The sequence below is a fragment of the Tyto alba genome, unplaced genomic scaffold, assembly GCF_018691265.1.
Source record: "Tyto alba isolate M040663 unplaced genomic scaffold, T.alba_DEE_v4.0 Super-Scaffold_2, whole genome shotgun sequence".
Lineage (NCBI taxonomy): Eukaryota > Metazoa > Chordata > Aves > Strigiformes > Tytonidae > Tyto > Tyto alba.
Genome location: NW_024881282.1, coordinates 63,430,910 through 63,457,406, shown reverse-complemented (window position 1 = coordinate 63,457,406; position 26,497 = coordinate 63,430,910). Strand labels below are relative to the sequence as shown.

The 26,497-nt window shown below is 35.0% G+C and overlaps 1 protein-coding gene across 2 annotated transcripts in view; it reads left to right on the top strand.

Annotated features, from left to right (window-relative positions):
• Positions 1-26,497, top strand: part of CTTNBP2 (cortactin binding protein 2) — a 137,459-nt gene that overhangs the window by 89,991 nt on the left and 20,971 nt on the right. For both annotated transcript variants that reach the window (XM_033007285.2, XM_033007284.2), the window contains exons 4-12: positions 233-1,895; positions 7,517-7,720; positions 13,212-13,311; positions 16,661-16,811; positions 17,932-18,186; positions 21,311-21,428; positions 23,891-24,166; positions 25,024-25,119; positions 25,528-25,607. In XM_033007285.2, coding sequence (XP_032863176.2) covers positions 233-1,895; positions 7,517-7,720; positions 13,212-13,311; positions 16,661-16,811; positions 17,932-18,186; positions 21,311-21,428; positions 23,891-24,166; positions 25,024-25,119; positions 25,528-25,607 — 2,943 coding nt within the window. The remainder of the gene's footprint in view (positions 1-232; positions 1,896-7,516; positions 7,721-13,211; positions 13,312-16,660; positions 16,812-17,931; positions 18,187-21,310; positions 21,429-23,890; positions 24,167-25,023; positions 25,120-25,527; positions 25,608-26,497) is intronic.

Here is a 26,497-nt window from a genome sequence, read left to right as displayed (position 1 = left end):
GTAGAGGGACTTACTTAGTTTCTGAATTGCTCTTCAGAGATGACTGTCTCTTTCTTTTGCTTGTATAAGATTATAGGCTCTTGTGTTAGGTATCACAGATAACTTTCCAGAGATGGACAGGTTCATTTTAGGCATACTCTCAAAGGTTAAAATATCAATGTCAGGTTAATATTAGGTTATGTTGAAAGCCTCCATCTTGTTAATGAGAATTTTTCTCTATGCTTTCTTACAGTTGGAAATGGAAAAATCTCAGTTACAGAATCTTGAGCTGGAGCACAAAAAGCTATCTGCTCGTCTTGAAGAAGAACGTGGAAAGAACAAGCATGTAGTATTGATGCTAGTGAAAGAGTGTAAGCAGTTGTCCAGCCGAATTGTAGAAGAAGCCCAGAAACTGGAGGAAGTGATGTCAAAATTTGAAGAGGAAAAGAAAAAGGCTGCTGAATTGGAGGAGTCTCTTGCAGCTGAGAAACAAAGGAGTACACAAATGGAAGCTCAAATGGAAAAGCAGCTGTCTGAGTTTGACACAGAGAGAGAGCAGTTGCGTGCCAAACTTCATAGAGAGGAAGCGCACACCAGTGATCTCAGAGAAGAGAGAGATAAAATGATCAAAATGATCGAGCAGTTAAAAAAGGAGAATGAAAGTAAAGCTAATCTTTCTCTTAAAAATAAAGATAAAAACAAAGATAGGAGTCTTGTTTCTGTTTCTGTTGAAACAGAAGAGCCAAGTTCCAGAACTGTCGCCTGCCAAACAGATACTGTAGTGATGGACAGTAGCCCAGAAAATGTTAAGAAATTGCCTTTGACTGGATCTGTAAAGCCTTCTACAGTGAACCCACTAGTGTCTGGCAATACAAAAATGAATGTGTGCACCAATGCAGCATTTGTGAAGCCTGTCATTGATAGGCAATCTTCATCTAGTGATCTTGTCCCTCCCGCAACTCCCGATCTTACACAGAATCAAAACAGAATTGAGGAAAATGGACCAAGTACAGGCTCATCACCTGATTTACCGAGTAGCACTTCCACTTTTTCAAATAGTACTTCCCTTTGCACCCCTGCAGCACCGACTGCCGCAGCTCAGAATTCCTCACTCACTTCATCTATGCACAGTTTGCATTCACCATCTGCCAATACAACTGGGCATCCAGGCCTAAATCCACGAATCCAAGCAGCTAGATTTAGATTTCAAGGGAATGCAAATGATCAAGACCAAAATGGAAACACTACCCAAAGCCCTCCCTCAAGAGACGTATCCCCTACTAGTCGTGACAACCTAGTTGCCAAACAGGTAGCTCGGAATACTGTTACCCAAGTCCTTTCAAGATTTACAAGCCCTCAGAGCAGTGCTCCGTCACGGCCGGGGACATCACATTCAATGGAAGTTGGCACTTACCCCCCAGTCGGTAGAATGAGTTTAAAGACTCCCAGTGTATCAAGAATTGACAGAGGAAATCCTCCACCTATTCCTCCTAAAAAACCAGGGCTCTCGCAAACTCCTTCTCCACCTCACCCACAGCTTAAAGTTTTAATGGATAGTAGTCGATCCCCAAATACAAGTGCAAAAAATGACAGCAAAACCGTGACCTCACCTCTTTCAAGTTCACCACAAGGAATCAGGGTAATAAATGAGGAAATTATTTCTAAGTCCTCACCTCAGCTGCCACCAAAACCTGCTATAGATTTATCTGTGGCACCTGCAGGCTGTGCCATACCAGCCATAGCCTCATCTCAGGTGGGTGCCTGGCCTTCCCACTTCCCTGGACTGAACCAACCTGCATGTTCAGAAAATTCCTTTGTCATTCCCACCACCATTGCCTGTAGCTCCTCCATAAACCCTGTTAGTGATTCATCCTGTAGACCATGTGATTCAGACAGCCTCCTGGTAACAGCATCAGGTAAAGGGATTGATATGCTACAAACTGTCTCCCTCTAAAATAATGTTTTGGTTTTCCTATACGTCTCTTGTTTGCTTTATTTATCTTTTTATGCCTTTCTCTCTTTTACTTTCTAAAAGCTGAAGATTTCATTTATATTTTTTTCCACATTCCAGGGGTATGGGAATTCTTTTGCTGATTTAGTAATGTTATAAATTAGTTTGCCTCCTCAAGGAGTTCTCTAAGTTGAAGGCTCTTTTTATTGGTAAATCAAGCTAATGTTTAAAGTAAATGGGCTGCAGATTGTGGTATATTAAAGAAACTCCTTTTCTTTGGTTTTTTTTTGTTGGGTTTGAGTGGTGTTTTGTGGGTGGTTTGTTTTTTTTTTTTTGGTGAATACTATTATTTTTGACTTCAAAATGCTTTCTCAGTCTGAAATAATGTTTTGAAAATTACCTCTGCTGGTGATCTTTCATGGAATATGTATTTCAGTGCTTTGTGAATCTTTTAGAACATAAGGCATAGCTGGGGCTACTCTATTCTCCTTTGGCATTAGACGGTTGCACATTAAGGTATATAATTGCCTGGATAACAGTGCAATTTCAAATATATAACTTCATACCTACAGAATATGTTTCATTTTTGGTTTCATTTTTTCGTAGTTCTGGTTTTAGTTGTAGGCTTTGTTAATACTTGTGTGTGACATCTCACAGGTTTACTTCAACAGATATCAGCAAAGTTTTGCTGTTGGAATGTTAAAATCTAAATGTTATGTTGATAGTGTAAGTCTGGAGTCAGTGTGCGTATCTGCTATTCATTTTGGATCATGGTGGGAACTTATTTGTGTGCCTAAAGTGCTGCCAACTTCAGGATATCTTCTTGATGGCAGTTAAATGAACAAACGTAGCCCTGATCTACCTTTCAGTTAATTGTAGATGTCCTATAAAATTTTTTGTCAATGTATTTCCCTGCTTGGATCAATAGCACTGGAGCATTAGGTAGAAGCCCCTCTTTAGTCTGACTTGCACTGTTGTGAGGAAGATGAACACACAGTTACAGAACAATTGAGACCATCGTCAACATTGAAGAATATTTGAATGGTCTCAAACTTTCAAAAATTATTCTCAGTTCAGTTATGATACTTTAGTCCCTCATAACTTTTTTCTTAGAACAATCAGCCTTTTAAATAGGATTCCTCCAACAAATATTCAATTTGTGTTTCTTACGAAATTTGTGACAGTTCTCAGAGGCAATTCTCAAATATAGGATTTTCATAAAAAACTGTTGTTTTTTTTTTTTTAAAATTGTACTGGTTTATGTGTTCAGGTTACCTTTCTTCATTTACATTCCATTCACTGGTTTTTAAAAGGGATGGAGACATTTGGGTTCATTTAATCTCCTTATAATTCTTGCTCTGAACATTTGATGCTATAGTATTTTGTAAGTGGAACTGCTTTTTTTGAACTTTTTCAATTGCAAATGGGAAACGTATCCCATAATCTGAAGTCTGCAAAGAAAGATTGCTTAAACTCCAATTAGTGGCCTGCTGTTTAATTTTATTAATATAGGGATGTTTTAATATCCCTCCTTTACTGACTACAAACAGGGTCAAATAACTTTAATAACTTTATCTGCAATATTCAGGTAAATGTTCAGAAGCTCCTTTGTCTTTTACCCAAACTGATGCTTGTATTTTATTGCACTTATTCTCCAATCCCATTTTATTTACATTATTTTAAAGGACCTTAATCTATTTTGGCCAAGTGTTCTGGCAAACTGCAGAACTAAACAAACTCTGAGCCACAGATGTTATGCAAGTATGGAAAGATATTTCCTTCAAAATTTTATGCTGAGAAAATTAAAAAAAATAGGTTTTATAAATATATATGGAAATGGACTTTGAGAAAAGAAAATAAATTCTGTAACACTGTTTTCATCAAGATAATGTGGTCAGTAATGCCTGAATTCATGTCACTTGCTTTCTTTTTTCAGTTTCTTTTTTAAGTATCAGTTTTCTTGAGGTGAACGACATCTAACAAACTACAAATACTACTGAAACCTCCTTCCTCTGTCTCCATTTTCACACCATCTAGGCACAGATTCGGTTAGTTTTATTTAGGTTCTGGTTGATTTTAATCTGTTTTATTTACTTCGAAAATGTTTAGAATTGTAATTTTACTTTTGGTTAAAGCAGAACATGGTGAAATGTTATTCATATTTCTTTGTATACGATGCAGTGAGCTTCAATCTGAACTTGTTAATATTTTTAAATAGTGCAAAACAAATTTAACATCAAAAACCATTGAAAGAATCCTTAGTTTTTATACTTTTTTTTGGTCAGTAAATTCATGTTTGTTTCTTCTTACTGTGGAGTCAGAAGAATTAATAATAAGCTAATCACTAAAGTATTCTACTTATTTGTTTTAAAACAGTTTCCTAGTTAGCTCAGATTTCTTTAAGAACATATCAACAGCATAAGTTTCAGTAAGGGAGTGTCTTGGTTCTAGAAGGAACAACTATTAAGGGCAAACTTAGAGCACTGATTATTTCAGTTACATGTTCTGCTAAATTAATGTGAAAATACCTTCTTTTAGAGATTGGGCATTATACTGCATGTTTCTCTTTCATCCCTGGAAGGAAAAGACACCAGTTTTTGTCATTAATGTTGAACAGACTGCTCATAGAGAAATGACAATGAACATTTATGGCCTGATTCAAAATCTGAGACAGTGTTTTCATTAACTTCAGCAGCCTTTGAACTGGTGCCAAAATGCTTCTGCTCTGTTTGGATTTCTACATTTCAATGGCTGTAAGACTTCAAAATGGAAATGAATGTAGGCAGTTGGATTTTCATACCCCTGGGATTTCTGCTTTCACTTTCTTCTTGGTTTTGCGCTTTCTATGTCACTCTTCAATAAAGTATGTTTTTTATTTTGCTCATTCTATAATGATTGATTTATTCTCTCTTTACAATTGGCTTCGAAGATAAAAGTGGGGAGGTGAGGGACTGATCTGGGCTCTGAAATTAACCATCTCACATTCTGAAGCTGATGCCAGAAGCTGTTTTTGTCTATCACTCTGCCCTTCATCACTGCATGCCCTACAAGCTTTCACAGATGCTTCATGTTTCCTAACTTTTTGCATCTGTAATGGTGTAACTTATTTATTGGTAATTTCTAATGTTTTGGTGTATTTTTTTTGGATGAATTCAGCTTTATTATATTACTTTGCATTGATAATAGAAGCTAAAGTTATGTTTACGTTATTACCTGAGTTTTGTATCTTTTTCAGTAGGTGGTTTTCATCTAATTTATAACCTAGTATAATTAATTTAATCACTGAATTGCAGAAACATATTTTTCATTTCAAGGAGTTGAAATTAAAGTTAAGATACTATATATGGCACAAAACCCCCCTTTTATTTTGACATTTCTGTTAATGATGCTTTAAAAAAAAAAAAAAGTGTACTATTTTCAATAAGGAGGGAACCTAGAAATACTACTGATATTACGAAACTGCTTGGCAAGTGAACTTCATGCTTAAAACTTAGTGTCAGTTTTCCCAGACTCCCTCAAATAATTCCAATATGACTCGGAGACAAAGAATGTTAGCATGTGGAATGGCACCCAAGCAATGTCCACTGTGAGTTAACTACCATGGCAAGACAGTAAAAGCTGCACAAGTAGCATTTTAAAAACATTAATATATATAGCAACAGATGCAGCACAGTTAGTTTCAAAGAATAACAAAAGGCTGGAAAAATAAAAACCACTTTTACAATGGTAAGGAAGAACAAAAGTTATTTTTCAGACCTTCGGGGATTTTGTAAGAGTTAAATGTTCTCAAATATTGAAAGTGGAAATAGATATATATTTTTTTAACCACTTAAAGGATGCAGTTTACTCTGTATATTGCTTCTTTTTTTTACAAACTTCAGAAATGCCTCAAAATCCTCTGATTAAAAATATTGGAGAAACAAATATTAGTAAGAATATTAATAGTCAGAAGGTAGCTTCAGAATTTAAGTTATAAGAAGATGGGTGGAGTTAACTTTACAGTTTATTGTCAGTTTAAAGTTGGATTTATAAGGTAACTTCATAACTGTATTGATGACTTATAGTCAATAATAGTGAATATAGAAAATAATAAGCTACCATTATGAAAATATTTCAGATATGTTTCTTTCACATACTAAACTAGTAAACTTAATTTGAAATTAAAAATTTATCTTACTTAGAAACAAATATGAAAATGCTTCAAGCATTTTTTTGTTGTTGTTTTGAACTGGGATCAAACTACGTGTTCGTCATTGGGACTGCTTGGATTATGGATTCTTGTGTAAGTCTAGACCTTAATTAAAAATTTGCCCAGATCTTGCAACATTCTCAAATCTATTGCTTCTACAGAATTCTATTGGGAACCTCCATATTTAATTTTGTTTTTCCAAATTGCAGAGCAGATCATCCCAGCGTGGTAGAACTAGTGCCATATGCTTTTTCTGGTTCAAAGTGTTGGAGGTTAGATAGCACTTGATCACATTGATTGAGCTTGAGGTAATGCCCTGCAGCTCCTCTTCAGTCCTGGATGTTACAGAATCACAGCTCAGTAAAAGTTTCAAAGCTGAGTAAACTTGATTTATATTGTCAGATTTTAGCCTCGCATAATAGCTTATGTGTGGCCACAGAATACACTTATTTATTCAATAGAGAAATATAATGTGGATTTTCTAAAGGTAATTGTGAAAATAAGAAAAAAAATCTTTCTCCTATTTTCTCTTCCAGTCCTTGGTCAAGGAAGAATGCACAAAATTTTCTATGCCTTATGCAGCAAACTTCATATCCTTAACAAATTCCCTACTAAAGCTTATAAGTAATGAACAGAACATTTAACCAAGATAACTTCTAAGCTTTGAATTGAATATTATTTTTTAATAGAGTGAATTGAAAGCTTTTACATGTAAATTTTGTATAACCTGTTATTCATTGACACTGGAGCATTTTACAATACATTGTTTAAGTATTGCTTAGTAAAAGGAACGTTACCTTAATATACACTTCAATAATAAATATTTTTATTTTTGTATTAATTTTGTAAATGATTTCTTCATGGTTTTGCAAACTTATTGAAAGGCACTTAAAGCTACTAAGGGCTCTCTGAGCAATTTATTTGTATAACTGCAGGTGAGATATAAATACCAAAGGTTTCAGTAAGACTGTAAAGAAGGATGAAATTTCATATGAAAATAAGTATTTTGGTTTGGAAGCCTTTGTTTACACACTTTAAAAAACATTCCCAGCATACCAGCAATTAAATTAAAACTTGCATAAAAACTTTTGGTAGTTTCTGAATTTTAATGATTTTTTTTTTTGAGACATCTAGCTGCTACTACAGTTCGTAACAAGTTTCACATTAACCTTTTGTAATGAAATCCTGTTCATTTGCATTAACAGTTGCCACCCCTGTACACAGTTTTTATTCTTCAGAAAAACTTTTGATGTATAGACAAAGCATCATCACAAAACTTTGGCTAAACTAACATATCCCATAATTTTGAAGATGCTTTTAAATTTTTAAAAGAACACAGAAAATGCAGAGCTTTATTTATGTGTCTTCCATCTAACGTCTGTTGCTTTAACTCACAGGCTGGTCTTCCTCCCTAACCCCTTTGTTAACAAGTGGTGGTCCTGTCCCCCTGGGTGGCAGGCCCACCCTTCTTCACCAAGCTGCTGCCCAGGGAAATGTCACTTTATTATCAATGCTGCTTAATGAAGAAGGACTGGACATTAATTACTCTTGTGAAGATGGCTATTCTGCCTTGTATTCTGCTGCTACGAACGGACATACAGGTAAGTGATACTAAGTTTTGTTACAGCATTCACATGAAATACTGAAAGCTTATTTTTTAATTTTTAATATTAAATTAGGCCAAATGCATGTTTTCTAAAAATGTGAAATTGAAAATGAGATGTATAGGTTATATGACAAAAATCATAGTATAGCGTATTTATAAGCAATGCTTCCACAGGCAGAATTTTGGAACACAGAAAGCGTTCTTGCTTGTGGTAATTCTGCAGGAATATCAATTCTAATTCCCCACTCCCTTCCTATAAAAAGCCACCAGATATCATCACCCCATGTTCTGTGACAAACTAAAGATCTTTTGTAGCAAAGGCAACTTGAAAGAAAGAACCTTCTTCTATAGGGAGTAAGCAGGAAAAAATAGGTCATCTCTGGTGTTTTGATCTTCTGCAGCAGCGGTGAAAATGATGGAAGATGGTTTCAGAGTAGTGTGTTACCTGGGAAATAAAATGAACTGTCTTTAGTTCTGAACTAGATGAAATAGCCTTAGTTTGTTCTCTAGGCTCTACTGAGATAGTTAATATTTATCTTTTTATTTTCCCTGCTACCCCATCCCTCAGTCTTGAGGAGGTAGCATCTCTGAACCCTTCAACAGTCAGCCTCCATGTTTATGAATATATCTATGAAATGAGGCAAATATGTTAGTAACAGATATGAATTTCATTGATACAAACTACAATCGATAATTTTCAGACTATTAACATAAGGCTCTTGAACAGCAGCTTTATTTAAAAGGCCAGTACAAGTTACTGTAGTTTTTCCTACTTATGTAAACATCTCCTAGATTCTTATATTGCAAATAATATCATTATGCTGTTTTGGACACTAAATATGAAATCCACCAATACTGGCAACAAAAATTCCATTAGTTTTTACTAAAGTCAAGATTTTATTTCACAGTAGAAGATGGAACATAGTGCCTATAAAGCCACTGCTTTCAAGAGTACTTTGTGGTTTTATTTAGCAATGTATTTGCTAGTGACACAATTAGAAAATCCTAACTCAGTGTTCAAAATAGTATTTGGAGAGACTTTGCCATTATTTTATCCAGGTATTTTAAAAATCAAAGCAAAGTTAGGATCCAAAAGCCATAGCTAGGCAGATAGTATACATTTTTCTGACATGTTCAGGGTTAATTTTGCTACCAGGCATAGAGATAGGACAAATTTTACCTTTGTTTGGAATGGTGTATTTTATCTTTTCTTGGTAGGTGCTATGGTTTACTTTGTAGGAAAATCTGGCTGTTTTCATCTGACAGATTCTTCGCTGTTGCCAAGACCCTTAAAATATTGGAAAAGTCCTTATTTTATTTTCTGCCTTTGGCACTTTTTAAAAACAAACAAACAAACAAACAAAAAAACACACACAAAAAAATCAACTTTTAATCTTCAGTATTAAGTGTCCAAGTTTATTATATTGTGTGGTTTTATTTTTCCCTCCTTCCTGAATGGATGTTCTGTAGGTTCTTCTAGGCTTACATCCATTTATCACTGCTGGTGTTTGTGGGAGACAATAACTGACCCAATTCTTCTTTACTCATCTTGTATTCCTAAAATGTTTCAAAGCAAATGCCCTGATTTTCAGTTGCAGTTACTGAACAGCTCTTACTGACAGCAAAGGCAATTTGGTTTCTTGTTATATTGTCAAAATTTCAAATAAGAGACTCACTTGACAGAATAAAATAATAAAAACAAACACATGCATATGCATCCTGTAATTGTTTAGTATCTTACTTTTTAAGATAAAAAATAAGGTTTTAGTGTTGCTCTTCTATTTATAGTTGACAGGATATGAAAAACTCTTAGTTGTACAAATCATTGCGTTTTAGTGACTAAATGGATTGCACGAATTCTGAATGAGAGAATCACAGCAGCAGTGTTGATGTCTCCTCAATACGTTATATGCAAATAGAGAGTAGTAGATTTATAATAATTTTGGAGAATGGTTTTTGTCCTAAACTTTAATATGTAATCCTTTCTTTGTTACTTGCAGTTTGTTCCCAAGTGCATGGATAGATGCAGCTCTTCAAAGTGGAGACTTTTAAAAATAAATTTGTGTAAAAACATATAGGCTCAAGAAAGGAAGTATAGGAATAAATCTCTTATCTTAAGAAGTTCGTTTTAATAGGTTCTTTTTTTAACTAACCAGGTGGAAAGAAATGACACTGATATAATTTTAAGAAGGATAAGATAATTTATTGTACAAATTTTTTCATTACGTTGAGTAAGATTGTCAATGATAAGTTACTGTCTTTTGGCTGTTGTGTTTTGTTTTTTTTTTTTTCCTTAGAATCATAGAATCATTTAGGTTGGAAAAGACCCTTGAGACCATCAAGTCCAACCGTAAGACTTAACACATAAGCTTACCCTGGTGGGTGATCGCACCACGATTTAATTTATTGAGAATACAGCCTGGAGTTAGTGAGTAAACAGATTCAGAGATTTCTAGGACCCCCTGTTTCTTCTAAGTCAACTAACCAGGTTTTCCGATTTCTCCTTGGTGATGGTTGGCCAGAAGAGTATCTCTAGACTTGTTACAAGCCAACATAGTGAGTACGTCCCCTCAGGAACAACTCCATGTTGCAGGGAGTTTGGGAAGAGTGGAAAGTGTATGATCTCCACATATTTTCAGTGAAGAAATACAGTATTTGAGATGTGCAGATAACCAGTGTGGTAGAGCACATTGTAACCAGCATGGTGGCAGCAGCTGTTACGTGCTCTCAGCCGAGTCTGTAGAGAAAATTGAGTTACACAAGAAAAGAGAGCATTCAAATATTCTTTCCTAATCTGTCCTATGTGTAGTCTTCCTGTTCATAACAGTTGCCTTTTGAGAGCTGCAGCTGAGGGTTTTTCCAGCACATGAAGCTCATAGCAGCTGCTTTGTTTCCTGCACACTGTCCTCAATCCTGTAGGTCTGAGAGAATGTCACCCTAAAAATATACGCTAAATACTCTTTGTGTTTGAATGGACACGAGGAAACTGTTAATTTTATGATTTAACAACTAAATTGGGATAAATGAGCAGATTGTTTTGTCAGGCCATCTTGGTTTGATCCATTAACAAAGGAGGAGCTGCTTCAGTCTGTTATGCACTTGATAACATATATAGTAGTCCACTTAGTTAATATATCTGTATTGTGTTGCCAATCCTGACTATTCTCTGCCACACACGAGGTGGTTAAGAAAAAGAGAATGAAATGAGAGTTCCTGAAACTGAGAGATGTGAAGAGAATAATAATAATATCCTTTGGACTCAGCTATGTGCTAATTATATGCATTTATGGTATAATTGATTCTCTTCTATCCTGAGTATTTGGAGGCTGTGGCACCCTGATTGATAGGAAAAACTGCAATGATGTGGGAAGTAGAAAGGAGTGAGGTGCAGAGACATACAGCTACACGGAGTCAGCTCTGCCGAGCCACTGGATGTATCTGCATGGTGTTTGCCAACACTCTGGAAGAACTAACTACCCAGCTGTGGTGGAGAGCAGTAAAGTCTCCAGGTGTTTGTGCTAATATGCTTCCATGTTTTGCTTTTGCTTTGACCAAAACCTTTGAGTGACAACTTTGATGTCTGTCTTGTGTCTGCCCTGCTGTCCAGTCCTCTCCACTGCTGATTACCTCTGTGGCAGACAGCGGGGAACTGGAATTAATGAGCCTGGACTGACCCAAATTACCCTTCTCCAAATCTCAATCAAAAGTGCACCCAGAGGACTCAGGCTTCTTGGAGATTATTCCTCTTTTACTTGATATACCAGCAGAACAGGTCATGTCGAGTTTACTAGCTCGCATGGTATGCCTTATGAGAGCAGCTGTATTTCCTCATGCTTGCATCTGTCCCTGAGAATAAACAGCTCTTTTCAGTGATCTTCATCAGAAACAGTATTTTCACATAGATAAGCTACCACCTGAATGATCTGCCAATCAATAATTGTGAGTTAACCATACCTTTCTAGAAAGGTAGTCTTGTTCTGTGTGTTCTTCATGGCTTTTGCATGGCTAACATATGCTTTACAAAGAAACCAGAAAGTATTCTAGCCAAATATTTCCAACTGCTAGAAGAAAATTCTTTCAACATCCTTCATAAACTTTAGAAGAGTTTTAGGATGACAAGCAGGAATCTCTATTTTCAAGTTAATTGTTTAATATAAGACTGGGATTGACAATGGAAAGAGGAGAAAAAAACCCATGTCATTGTTAGCAGAGTATTTTTTCTGTTATGAAGTGATTGAAAATATAATTTTATTTTAATTGGTATTATCTTATAAATGGAAATACTAGGTAAGTTAGTTAACTGAGAGCTTCTTTATGACTTAAAAAAATTATTACAGATAAAGTCCTGGTAGCTTATCCTGACAACCAACTTTTTTTAAAAAAAAAAAAAAAAAAAGTAATTTCATCATTTCAGATCAGATTACTTATTTAAAAATTTGAGAATCTTAATTTACAATATAATCATTTAGAGTGGTTTTATATCGGATTTCTTTATGTGAAATTATTCATTCAATCAACTCCACAATATCAGTATTAATATTTCAAAGAATTGTAACAGGACTAAATATGTTCATGAATGGTTTAGATTAGTCAGATTTCTAATTCTAAATATATGTTTCTGATATCTAGAGATAAGCTTCACTAGCAAAGCTTGGCTTCAGGATCTTACTCAGTGCTGGAGCAGAGTGCATTAAGCTTGCTCAGAAATTAGGTCAGGAGTTTATAATTTGTGTTTTAGTTGAGCTTCTTTTCAAAGTAGTAGTTTCAACTACAAAAGACTTGTTTTATTTTGGTCTAGAACCAATTTCAAGAATATAGAACAGATTAAGTATTTCTTCAAACTTAATTGCATCAAATGGTATTCCAATTTGTGGATGAAAAGCAGTCTAATTACTATGTAATTAATTATCTTAATTTAGCTGTAGAATGGTGGAATCAGGCTGGTACTATTTTTAGCATGTCATTTTGGAAATACATGAATGGGAATGGTTTGGGGATGATTGAGTTTGTCAGCTTATTTTGTCATTGCAATCCCAAGTCAAAGTGTCCTAAATTAAGACTGGCCATCGTGTTGCTCCAGTTATGTGTGGCTTGTGAGCATCTCCCCCGTGGCTGTCATGCTTGGAGTGTGTCATGGTGACTGGCAGTGGGACTGTGCTGCCTTTAGGGGCTGCTAGATAATTCAGATTCCCCACTTTGGAGGTAAATTAGCTAACACTGTGAGAGTTGCCAGAAATGGGCACAGATTTGGTTCCCAGTAGAACCCAACCCAAGCCTTTTTTGCAAAAGAGTGGTGGTGCCCCTAGGGAGTCAATTCTCACCTCTCTCCTGCAGACTACTTCCTGAGTTTCCACTTGGGTTTCCTAAGATGTGTGAAGTATAGTCAAAAAGACTGGTCGCCCTTGCCCCTTGAGCAGGTTTTAACCTCTGGTAGTTTTAACCATTTGTTTTTATTGCATCAGTCTATGTTTTTGCTCAATTTATAGATTGTGTGAGATTGCTGCTGACTGCAGAAGCACAAGTTGATGCTGCTGATAAAAATGGCTTTACACCCTTGTGTTCAGCAGTTGCTCAGGGACATGTCAAGTAAGTGAAGTCTTAAGATTTTGCCTGTCAGCTCTTACTCAATTTTATATTCTCTTTACTTATAGTGTTTTCATTACATTGCTGTTGCATTCTTAGATATAGATGCATTTAACTATTATTTATTGAAAGCATCTACTGAAACCCATATTCATATGCCATTCTGATTTTAATATTTTCCATTTGTTCTGTTTCCAATTGTAGCTCCTAAGGTTACTGAACGTGTATTCTTAGTAACCACAATATGATACTGGTTTACATGGGCATCATACCTTTGATTTTCTTAATTTTCTTTGAGTTATCAGCCATAATACAGGATTACCAGAGGAAGGAGAAAATAAACTATTTTTGCACGGTTTTTTTGAAGCATAGAGAACTATGAATTTCATATTCAGAGACAAAAGAACATTTATCTGCGTATTCTCTTGAGTCACATAGAATCAAATACTTTAAACAACAAAACAATCTCGTTTAAGGTATTTTTCATATGAGTAACTTTGAAAAACAGAAAATTATGTATGAGTCAAAGAATATTTCTAAGAACATTTTTCAAAATGTAGTTAAAATAATTTCCTTTTAGTTTTTGAAGCTTCTAATTTTACAAAGATTGGTGTTTTATGACAGCATGATTGGAAAAATCTGTTGAGAACCAGTACACAACAACTCATCCATGTGATTGTTTTTTAGCTCCCTTCATCAGAGGAGCTGAAGGCTGATGCATTTCCACTCTGCAGTTTTACTGTTTATCACCAAATCATAGGAAATAGAACTGAAAGTTGGAAGCAACCATTAGATAGACTCTTCCAGAGCATCCTTACCCAGATAAAACTATTTTACAAACGCAAAAAGTCTTAAACAGCATGATGAGGAATCTTTATTACAGACTTTACATTTGTTTTATGTATCTTTGGTCTTGCTTATCTTTCAGTTTTTGATTTTTTAATGTTTCATTTTGCTATTTTTACTGATTTTACTCTGATACAGTAACTTATAGAGGTCAGAGTCTTTGAATGATATTATACTGTGATAGGCCCTGGTGGGATCCCTGTCCTTCTCATAGTCTTCCATGAGCATATAAGGATCATCAGAGATTCTTGCCACTTCTTAAAGGACTTCAAGCTTATTAACCAATGGGCATCTTTTACTGGAATTCTTAATCCAGCAGTAGCAGATTCCCACTTGGTGTTTTGAACGTGGAAATGCATACATAGTTAAATGTTTCAGTGTTTTACATAAAATCTGTAAAAATTACATGTGACTTGACAAGGCAAACCAAAAATATACTTTTCATATTCTCTCACTAAAATAAATATCTCAGACTTTGTTTAAATAGGAAGATATTTATTACTCTGACTTACCCTCACAACACTTAACCATCTACTGTTCTATGATATGTCCTTTATCATCAGAGATTTCATGTGCTATGATATCTCTTTTTCCTTTAGAGTTACTTATGTAGTATGTTATGCCTAAACACTCTTTTTGCTTTCACTTTTTTTAGATACTAAACGAACCAAATTGTAAAAGTAAGCATGGAATAATAATGGCGCCAGCCAAAAAATATTAGAGAGACAATGAGTGCTTCAGGCTGTTTGATTTGTTGGTCACTTCAAAGTTCAGGCTCAGAAAAATTCTGTAATGGGCAGAATTTGGGGCAATAGTATAGTCTGTCCCCTTTCAAGTGTTGTGTTGCGTAGGCTGTTACTTGTACTACAGCGCTAAGAATCTGGGGTTAATGACAACTCTAAACTACCATCAGTTACACAGTACTTGTCTGTGATAGATTTGTTAGCCAGTCCCCTGTGACATGTTCATTAACCTTATTCCTCAACTGAGATAGTACTGTTATTCCAGCCCTAGTTACACAGTCAGTAAAAAAAAAAAAAAAAAAGAAAGATAACTTCTTTAGGCTGTTCAGTAATATCACAGATTCAGAAAATGCTTTTTGGAGAAACTTTTAAAATCATTTACCATGCCATCCAGGCTGGACTGACCTTCCGTGACCTTGAGGTGGAAAGTCAGTGTAGCATTTCCAGAATAATTGAATACAATGCAAAATAATAAGTATTTTTAATATAGCAGACTTAAAACTCAATCTGAGTTGCTTTATGGAGGCATTTTGTTATGAGCCCATCTTAAGATGACTTTAGTGACTGTATTGTTAGGATACATGTTCAACATTTGATAAGGTAGAGTGTTTCTTTTATTCGTATTTTTTCTATTCATTTAAGCATTTTCAGAAAGTGCAGCTAAGTAATTTATACTAATGTTATCTGCTTTACACTTTTCTAAAATTGTGCATTTTGTCTTGAACTTGATTGATTTTCTGACTAAATAAAAACTTACCCAAAAAGGGGTGAGTTTTTTAAGTACTTGTGATTTTTTTTTTAATCTGTTATTTCTTATATACTTATATTCTTATATATACCTTATATTGTTTCAAATATTTTGACATCATCTTTGTTATAGTGTGGTCTCCTAACCAGTAATTTGGCATTACATTCATTGCTTTGAGGCTGTATTGTTAATATCCTTCTGGATTTATGGACTGATCAGTATTGAGCCAGAGAGAGGAGGAATTATCTTTACAGCCCTTGTTTGAACTGCAGAGGGAATAGACTGGCACTAAGATTTTTCTAAAGTCTTGAGCACTCTTGAAAAGCCAGCTTTGGGAAGGGAAAGGAGCCAACCCTGGCACAACATCTGGGAAGAAAACTGGACCTACTGCGACAGGGTTGTGAGGAAGTACAAGATCTTGGATCTGAATGTGGGTCCCCAGTGAGTCACTCTTCAGCACTCCACCTAATCTATCCTCCCTAATCCAGTAGCTGCTACCAGCACACCCCAAGGCATCCTTCTGGAGTAGCCTCCATTCAGGGATCTGAATGGTAGGTAGTGCCATAGCTTTTTTGCTGTCCCCACCAGGCTACTTCCCTAGGTGAGTGTCCCTACTGATGGCACCTAGAGTTAGTCCCAGTCCTCCTTTTTTTCCCTTTTTTAAAAGAACTTTTAAATATCAGTAGTCAGAAAATAAATGTTACTTTTTTGCTCAGCTGAAGGTTGTTTCTTAAGCAGCTGTCATCGAGTTTTTATTAGCCTTGTGAAATTAAATGTTTTATATTCACAGGTTTTAAATGAAGCTATAGTAGTTTAAGATTTACAGGTTTAAAGTAACCTGATTTTATGTTTTTATACCTGTGTATAAAATTACTTGTGTATATGTGATGGATAAAATCACAGGTAGATCTGCATATATAAAGTCAATACTGTAAAAAAAATGAATATTCTAAGTTATAAAGAGGTTTTGGATGTCAAATATAAGATAATTTTACTACCTTATTGTTTGCTGTAGGTGTGCAGAATTGTTAATTATGTATCAGGCTGATATTAACCATGCTGCTGAAAGAGGACAGACACCTTTGTACCTGGCCTGTAAAAATGGAAATAATGATTGTATTAAGCTATTGTTGGAAAGTGGAGCAGATCGAACAGTAAAAACCAGTGTAAGTTAAAATAGTTTATAAAGTTAAAATACCTTGCATAATACTGACTAACCGCAAACAGCTAGGAAATATTTACATTAAAATATTTATTTAAATATTTCTTTAAAGCTGGAATAATCCATGTAATTTGCAATTAATGTTATTTTCATCATACTTTCTGGGGTTTTTTTAAGCTGTGTGTTGTCTAAAATCTCCTAAATTATGTGACTGTCATATTTTACATATTTCAGATCCCACTTGCAGTTTGATGCAGACTTTTCTTCAGCACTGCATGTGTAAAACAGAATTCTTGTGTTTTGACTTGTTTTTAAGGTGGAGAAGTTGAGATAAGGATTTTGCTTTCACCTTTTATGTCAGGGTGCTTTATTGATGTCCTCGAGGGGACACACACCCCCAAATTTGTTAGCCAGTATTGTAAGTCTCATATATCACAAATGGGAGAATATGGCAAAAAAAATTGTATCTACAGGAGCAAGGGAGGAGGACTGTCTCCAAATTAATGTCTAGGTACTGCCTTTTTCAGGTGCTTTCCTGAAGTTCTTCTTAAGACCTTGATGTAAACATGACAATAAACGTGGGATGTAGGCTTTCCAGAAACACAGCACAATGAATGTACAGCTTCACAGTACATTCTGCTTCTCTATTACATTGAATTTTTTTGATTAATTTATACTGGATTTTGAAAATAAATTTTTTTCATTTGAAATGAGAGAAATTTATAATACCTAAACTGTGAGAATGTCTGACTGATAAACTGATTAATGCAACCTGAAACAAATTATTGATTGTTAGAATCATGTTAGTTCGATACATGATAAGGAAACAATTTATTAACAGCATGGAAGTCCTGTGTTGTTTAGACTCTTCTAAAAATTTTTAATTCTCTTTCTGTTGGACTGTCCTTGGAAAACCTGTAAAATTTTCTTTCTGCTACATTTTCTCCCCTCTCTTCCACCCCAAACACATACAAGCAACTCTGTTTTCCCAGATGATTATTATGTCACTCTAGCTTATCTTTTTAATTTCCAAACAGAGCCTTCCATTCAGATTCATTGCTGATATAAGTTCTGCAGACGTTTTTCCATGTGTTTGGTGGGAGTTTTGCTTTTTGTTTTTTTAGGATGGCTGGTCACCAATTCATGCAGCAGTGGATTCTGGTAATGTTGACAGTCTCAAGCTCCTTATGTACTATGGAGAGTCAAACAATAGGAACTCTTTGACTGATGCAAAGCCTGATTTAGACTACTTTGATTTGGCGAAGAGAGAAGACAACTATAGCAGTAGAGTAAAGCCTGTTATTTCTGCAGATCTCATCAACCATGCTGACAAAGAGGGTTGGACTGCTGCCCACATAGCAGCGTCAAAAGGCTTTAAGGTCAGTTTATGTGAACAAGTTACAGTAATCTGATAGAATTTAGGCAAGATAAATCCTTCTTTTTTACCTTTGAAGAACTAAACTTATATGTCAAATCTAAGTTTTGTTATCTAGTTTACTGTTACTGATTTAACAGACAGGGAGAAACTTCCAGTGGACCATTTACCCCAGAAGCTACATGTCAAATGGGATGAATTGTATTTAAATGCCTGTTTCTTTGGGGACAACAATAAAAAGAGAAAACATGATTACTTGAGATTCAGTTTTTCAAAGTTAAGGTGAGGGGAATCCCACCTTCAATGCCAATTCATTGGGTGTCATGTACTTACAAATATTAGATGGACATAGTTTTCAGTTACAGTTAGGGATGACTTAACTATGAACAATTTTTCCTGTGGCAGGAAGGGGAGGAAAAGAAATTTAAGAATCAAGTTTGTGCATTGTTTAATTTGTTATTTTGGGCAACCTCTTTAACAGGCAATGAGGAAGTATTTTGGGGGTTGGGATAACTGATGACATGGAGAATGACCTGACAGGTCTTACTGATGATAAACAGGAAGATTACTGGAAATTAAATGTTACTTGAATGATTTGACATCAGAAGCTTTACACTTCTAACACTGACTGTTTAAAGGATTTATTATTTTTTTTTATGACAGCTCTCAATCAGATCTTACTGTGAAACTTTTACCCAGGGAGAAAATAGAGGGTACTAACCACAGAAGACAGTGAATTTTAGAAGAATATAGTCTGAGACTTAGAAAATCAGCTTGTGATTACATGCCTAATTCAATATCTATCATTATGTTTGCTTTTTTTCCTGATAAATTTACTATGATAGATTCAAAATCAGCACAGATTTTAGATTCAGTTTATTAAATGGTGGGGTTTTTAGGGACCAGCCACTGCTTACTGAGCATTTTGCATTACAAATAGTCAGTGTTCCACTACCAGTGTCTGGTAGGCAGGTGCAGACTCTTATTCCAGTTTCTACTCATCTGAATTTAGATGGAGTTTAAGGTATTTGTTATAGTCTGAAAATACCTAAACAGTGTGCAGTATGTTGCTTCTTTCTGCAATAATATTATCCTCAGGAACTTGGAAGTTAGGTTTTATTTACTGTCTAGAGGAGGCTTTGGCTAGGCGTTCTCTCTGAAGGCTTTGACACTGGAAGTCTTCACATATAACTCATGGTTTTGAGTTTCTGAGCACATTCCAGATCAACTGTTTAATAAGATCTCCGTTGAGGGTATTCTCTTAGGTTATGAAGGCAATATGTAGCTGGCAGAGTCCTGGTTTTGATGTTGCAGACTTTATATAATTGTATTTGATTCAATGCATTTATTGACTTGAGAGATGCTTGGGATATTTAGAAGCTAAGGAAAGCCTAATAGCCATCTTCAAGTACTGTTAACACTTCAATTTCATTCTCTAATCCTTTATCTATGATGCATGTCATTCATGACACTACATGATAGCTGCATATAAACAGTGCTGGCACTTGCACCCTTTTCTTTCAAGATTGATAGGTGCCATCCTTTACAGATTAATTATGCTAGGGCATTTTAGCTGCTAATTCATAGGCAACAGAGACAACAAAACTTCTCATTTTACTAAGGAAATAAGCCTCATTTCTTTCTTCTTTCCCACTTCTTTCTTCCCTCTTTACCTTCCACTTTCAGCCTCACAGTTCAGTTCTCTGCCTTCCGCTCTCTTTGCCATTTGTGGCACCCATTTGAGAAACAGAGTTAACTTACTAATCTGGCAAGAAAACACGCTTTTTTTTCTTGTTAGTTTTCTTCTGGCAAAGTTAGTGAGCTAATTGAATTTTTAAAAGTTATTACAAGTGCAGGAACCACAACCTGTTAAAATTTCATCTCACAGGGAAATATAGCTTGAATGACTGTTATGTTTATGAAAAGTGTCAGAGTATCAGATATACTGACAAAATTCTTTCTGTTAGAACAGCTACAAAATAGGTAACAGTAGCCAAACCTGCAACAAGCTACTGTTCTGAATTGAAATACTTAATAGCTGCTTATTTATGCTTTCAAGATTTGGTTTCTCTGCTATGATTAACCCCTGGGGTTATCAGTACAGTATTAACTAGTATAATTGCTGATGGTGTCTTTTTTCAATATGCATATCTGTCCTTGAAAGGCGTGTCTGATGATTACAAAGCTTTCATGAAGGCCACCTGTGTTGTTGCTGAATGGATGATCATTAGAAATTGGGACTTAGTCTTTTGATTGCTGGTCAATCAACATTTGATTGTAGTTTTGTGAGGGCTTCCCCCCCGCCTTGCTCTTTTGGGAGGATCTATATAATTAGTATTTTATTCATGTTACAGTATGAGTGTACCAATCCAAATTTATCTGCTAGTAGGATGTTTCTAATGAATTTTTGCTTTTGTTGAGCATATAGCTTTTTTTAAAATCTTTGAATTTTAAGAGGGCATCATGTTGTTGGCATCCACAAAATGTCTGTGCTCTGACTTTAATAGAAATGCATTTTTATTTCACTGCATTGTTATTATGCTTGCAGAAATTCAGGTTTACCTGCCAAAGGATAGGCTTGCAAGGTGACTTTAAAATTATTGATTTTCTTTTGCTGTGTCCCATTGGTATGTCAGGCGTGATGGAAACTCCTACTTGGTGAATGGCAAACTGAAAACTGGTTTTATGGATTGCCATCTGAATAAATTTATTGATTAGGCTGTATTAAGCTTTATAATTGCTTTCTCAATATTGCTTGAACATCGAGGCCAAGATGTTCAAAACAGAATGCATAGTTGGGCTTCTATTTCCTTAAACTATTGGTCAGATGTTAAGAATTTCTCAAATTGACTGAGCAACACTTGATGCTTGGAGACTGTAGAAGCCTGGCTGCATATGTTCTGCTTTTTCAAAATCTTAAGACGTTCAAGTCTAGTATAAAATATTTTTAGTCCTGGTTTTCAACCCTGTGAGGAACATCATTTGGACACTCGTTTATAGAAACTCCATAGCTGACTATCCTTGGAAATGCATGTGTAAGAATTTCATTTAGGAGTCTAACTGCATATTGGTAGAACTTTTTAATGCAGCAAATGGACAAGTGAATAATACAGTTCTTACCTTTGCAGAACTGTCTAGAAATCCTTTGTAGCCATGGTGGACTAGAGGCTGAGAGAAAAGATAAGTGTAATCGAACATTGCATGATGTTGCTACTGATGATTGCAAACACCTCCTAGAAAACTTAAGTAAGTAAATGCTACCAGCACTATATAAAAATGTTTTTAGTAAAGAGCTTGTGGGACAGAAATGAGAAATATTAAAAGGGTAGTTGTCACTTTTTTGGCACCACAAAATGAAGTTTTCTTAACCTAACAAGGTTCTAGTCTCACAATTTTGAAAAAGCCTGTGATAAAATTTTGTTGGAGGTTATTAGGTGACTCACATCTTTGTTTTAAAACCATTTGAAAAGGTGGTATATATTGTACATATGCAAACATCCATATTGTCTTAAAATTTCTGAATTTAATATTAGTAATTACTTTTTCCAAAGCTATTATCCTCTTCTTACTTTTTCTTTCTTGATTTTTCAAATTCTTGCATAAAAATCACTTATTGATGGATAGCTGTTAAATTTCCTCAGGCTAAGACAATCACCTAGTCACATCTGAATCCCTTTTTAGAGCACAGTTTTATTTGTTACCTGTTTATTCTTGAGGGGATTGTTTATTTATTCTTCAAAAAAATTCTTAGAGGCAACATCAAAAAACTTCTATTTTTCAACATAAAAAACTTCTCTCAGAAGATTTTCTTCTGTTGGAACCTATCATCATCCTTCTCTGTAAATTTTCTCAAAGTTCAATAGAGCAGGCTGACCTGTGTATTTCTTGAGTTAGAACTTAGTTCATCCACTCACAAGTTCTGTGCTTTCTGTTTCTCTATATAGTCAGAAGTATTGTCTTTGTAGGTTTGTGTGCTTTGTATTTATTCACTTTTTGGTGTTTATGTTGTGGGATGTAGGGCTGTGGGTAGTCAAGTTCACTGATTGTCAACAAGTTAGGGAAGCTTTCTGTATGCTGCTGATTTTTCTCTTCAACTATTATAATCTCTAGGTTCTTACTATTTTACTGTAGGTGCAGAGGGGAACACAACTCACTTTTTATTAGAAACTCCTGTGGTCTACTTTATCAGACTGAAGCCAATTTCTGATGGTTGAATCTGTAGCCTATTAAATTGATGCTTGTATTATTCTCATCAGTCCTAATACCCTGTTTCTCAGGTCAGGCTTAACATGAATCCGTCTGCTTTTATCACATCAGAACCTTTGGACTTCATTTCTCTTTCATTTGTTAAGCCTGTAGCTAATATCAGTGCAATCATAATTAGCTTTTTTGCCCCCACAATATCTGATCTGTGGAAGCTTGGAAACACCATTCTCACCTGGGTATATTCCTCGACAAGCCAAGACTGCATTTTGGGTAAGCTGTCTATGTACCATCCTCTACTTTCTTCACAGTCCAGTAAGGTTTCCACTGTAAGGAATTCCGTGCATGTAGGACAGGAGGATGTGCTCCAACAGATTGGAAAGACTGGTGGCCAGGATTGCCAGCTATGCCATAGAGGCCACAGGCACAGAAATTTAGGCATACACTGCCTCTGGCTTAGGGGTTTGTTTCCTTGTAGAGAACCTTCTGTATTTCTTATAGTCATTGCTCAGTTCCCTTAGCTCCAGCCATCAAAAGGGCAAGCCTTTGATACATTTCTCACAATTCCACATCTGAAGGATGCCTTTGAGTAATCTTTTCCCTATGGTAGGTTAATGAGTTTAAATCAGACCTTTTCTGACATCAGAAAAGCTTCATTGGCTTGTATCAGCTGAAGATTTGACTTCTGAAGTCAAAAGCAAAACTAAGATTCTGTTACAAGATTTCATAATAAGCTGATATCTTTTTTTTGTGGTGCACTTATTTTTAATTACAGATATGATTTCTGGAAGGTATTGTGTCAGCATTGAAGTTAGAGGTTAGTTTCATTTTCACTTCTGGTCATCTAAATGGTCCATATAGACTGCTGCTTCTGTTGAGTTATATTCCATTTTTCAAAGAGCAAGATTTAAAATAACTTCATTAAGTTAATTTTCTTTCTAGAATATGCATGTAAATTTCCTACTTTCTTTTTTAAAATATTATGTCAAATTATTCTACAGAAAGTCAAATAAACACTTCCAAGTGAATTTTCTGTCTTAGTTCTTAGCTTTTTATTTAAAGACAGTTGGCTCAGCTGTATTTACCACTTGTACACTAGTGCCAGAAATTCCCTTCTGCATTAATAATAAAAATGTGCACAACCATAATAAACTGAAATGTTAAGACACTACATACCATCTGTCTTGATTTATAAGAAATTAGCTTGTAATGAAGAAATAAAAGATCAAGTAAGTTTTGTCTTGCTTCCTGTTATTTAAGTATAATAATACTAATTTTTTGTAATATAAAAAAATTAGATACCTTGATATTTGTTTTTCATCACTGCTCTGATTTTGTGGTGGTGATCTGTGCTGCTCTTTTACATTTGCTTTTCTGTAGCAGGAGCTATTTTGTAGCTTTCCTTTGAAATATTAGATCTTATTGGTCTTTAATAAAAGGATATTTTTTTTTTTTTAATTGAGTTTTACAGTTTTTCTCATTCTTGGTTTTCTGTTTTTCAACAGATGCTCTTACTGTACCTGTAAGGATTTCTGTCAGTGGCATTGAACCAGCACATTGTGGTACAGAGGAATTTGATACAGAAAACACAATATGTGCTTTAAATATCCGCAAACAGACAACATGGGATGATTTTTCAAAAGCAGTGAGTCAGGCTGTGACAAACCATTTCCAAGCAATCACTTCTGATGGATGGAGGAGCCTGGAAGACCTGTCATTTAATAGTGCTGCAGAATCCAACATTGGCCTCAGCGCAAGCAGTATATTATCTGTCAAACTAGGTATCAATATTGGTGTAATGAGAAAAGCAAAAATTGGTGGGGTTCTTGAATTGGTGAAATCTTGAAAGTAAGATAAAAATATCTTTGGATTTCTGGGTCTTTTAAAGCTTAGACTAAGACAGACCAATATTGGCTATGAAACTTTGAATACTACTGTCGTGAAAGCTTCCTTTACTTTTAGCTATGTGTATGGTACAATTCATTAAGCGCTTTAGTATCTCAGGGACCATGAGGCCCTATGTTAATTAATCCTTTTCTCAATTTAGTACTCCAGAGGAGAGATCTGTAATACAGGTGAAACAAAACAATACAAAGCAAATCCCATCCTATGTCTTTACAGTACATCCAGAATGTACAGTAAGTCCAGACTGTAAGTCATCAGCATAGGTAGAACAGGACTACTGCTGGTTTATGTAACTTCACTTGTCAAGATAAAACAGAAAAAAAAAGTAAAATGATGATAAATTGGCCAATATGTGGTGGCAGTAGTAACAGCTACGTAGGATTCTGAAAATTCATGTGCTTCATCTTAAGTCCCCTCCCTATCACCTGCCTACCACCCCCAAAAAACCCTGTTCACATGAGACTGGGAAAACTTTCTTATTTTACTTTATTTTACATGTAAAGATGTAAAGACAGGCTAGCTATTAAACTTTTGTTTCAGTTGGCAGAAAACACTACTATCCTCAGTCATGTAGCAAATAACAGTATGATTTCATACATGGGACTGGTTTGTTTGTCGAATTTGTCAGTGTATGTGCGCAGTCTTTGTAAGCAAGTGAATATGCTTGAGCACAGGACACTTTATATAGCTACAGGGAATATCTTTCTCTCTTTTTTTTTTTTCTTTTTAACAGGAAACATTTCATGGTCAACAGGACAGATTTTTTCCCAGCCACCATGGGACTTTTTGAAGAACAACAGAGCTGAGCATATCACAGTGTCTTTGTTCGGTAATTTTCAATTCATAACTTTCAGGATGCTCCATATGAAATACATAATTTGAGAATCGTTTGCTACTGGTTTTGTTCTTCAGTGTTGCTTGATCCTCTGAAATATCATATGCAAATAATTGCTTAACTAGATTTGAAAGGGTCTACAACATTTAGAAAATATGCTGACACATAAAAGCCCTGCTACCTTTTTCAGTTATATAGCAGTATCCATTTTACTTATGTCACTTATACGTGTGGATCAATGTTGCTAGATAATTGCGTTTCAATTCTTCACCAATTTAATTTGCATAGCCTGGAATTTTAGGACATCACTGTAGAATACTGCATGAAAAGCACATGTATCCATCATACATGCTTATAAACATAAGAGATTTAGAGAAGTTATTTGTATATCTCTTTCTAAAGGACCTCAAGAAGGCTGCCTAAATAGTGTGACTTATGCATCCATGATCCATCTTCAGACACTTCAGAATTACTTACGCCTGGTAAGTACTAAGCTGGCTTCTCTCTGCATGCTATTTATACAAGAATGTACTTCTGTAATAATGTTGACTAAAAAAAAATTGATCTTCTACTCTGAAAGAGTTTCAAGACTTCTAAAAAATTAAATGGGATGAAAGCTGTTATTTTAAAATATAGTTCCTCCTAAATCTTACTCCAATAACTTTAGTTACATGAGGACATTAACTTTCTTCTTTAAATAGCTGCCATCTGATTAACTGAACTGCTTAAGAAAATATATTAAAAGCTCTGTGATATCATATTTCTTTCCAAAATGATTTCATTCTGCCCTTTGAGGGGAAAGTAAATTAGAATAGCATTCATGTAAGCAGTTGAGACTTGAATTTTCTTATTAGCTTATATATATATATATATATATATATCTCCTGTAACACAATTTATTTAATGGCTCAAAATGTAAGGATAATTGGATAATATGAATGAACATTCATAGATCATTTGTTTTAACACTGCTAATCAAATCAGAATTGGTTTAAAATCTGGATAGTTTCTGTTGTGTCCTTGAATAGTATTTTATGTCATTGAAACAGTTATGTGCCATAGGTTTCTCCTGTATTCAACAGTATTGCACAATGATATGAGTGTATTCCCTTACTGACTTTTTAGAGATACAGTAATTTTACAGTTAAGATAGATAAAATAATTTTTATTCTACCGTATTGATAACATGATCCCATTTCAACTGGAAATAAAGTCCTTAGTCTAAGTCCTTAAGTTAACAATGACTTAGCTATTCTTTGATTAATTTGACATCATTCTTTTTTATCTATTTTAATTCAAAATAGAAAAAAAATGTTTGTGACTCCTAAACTCATTCTTCCAATTTGAATTTTTCAAGTTTTAATGATTGTTA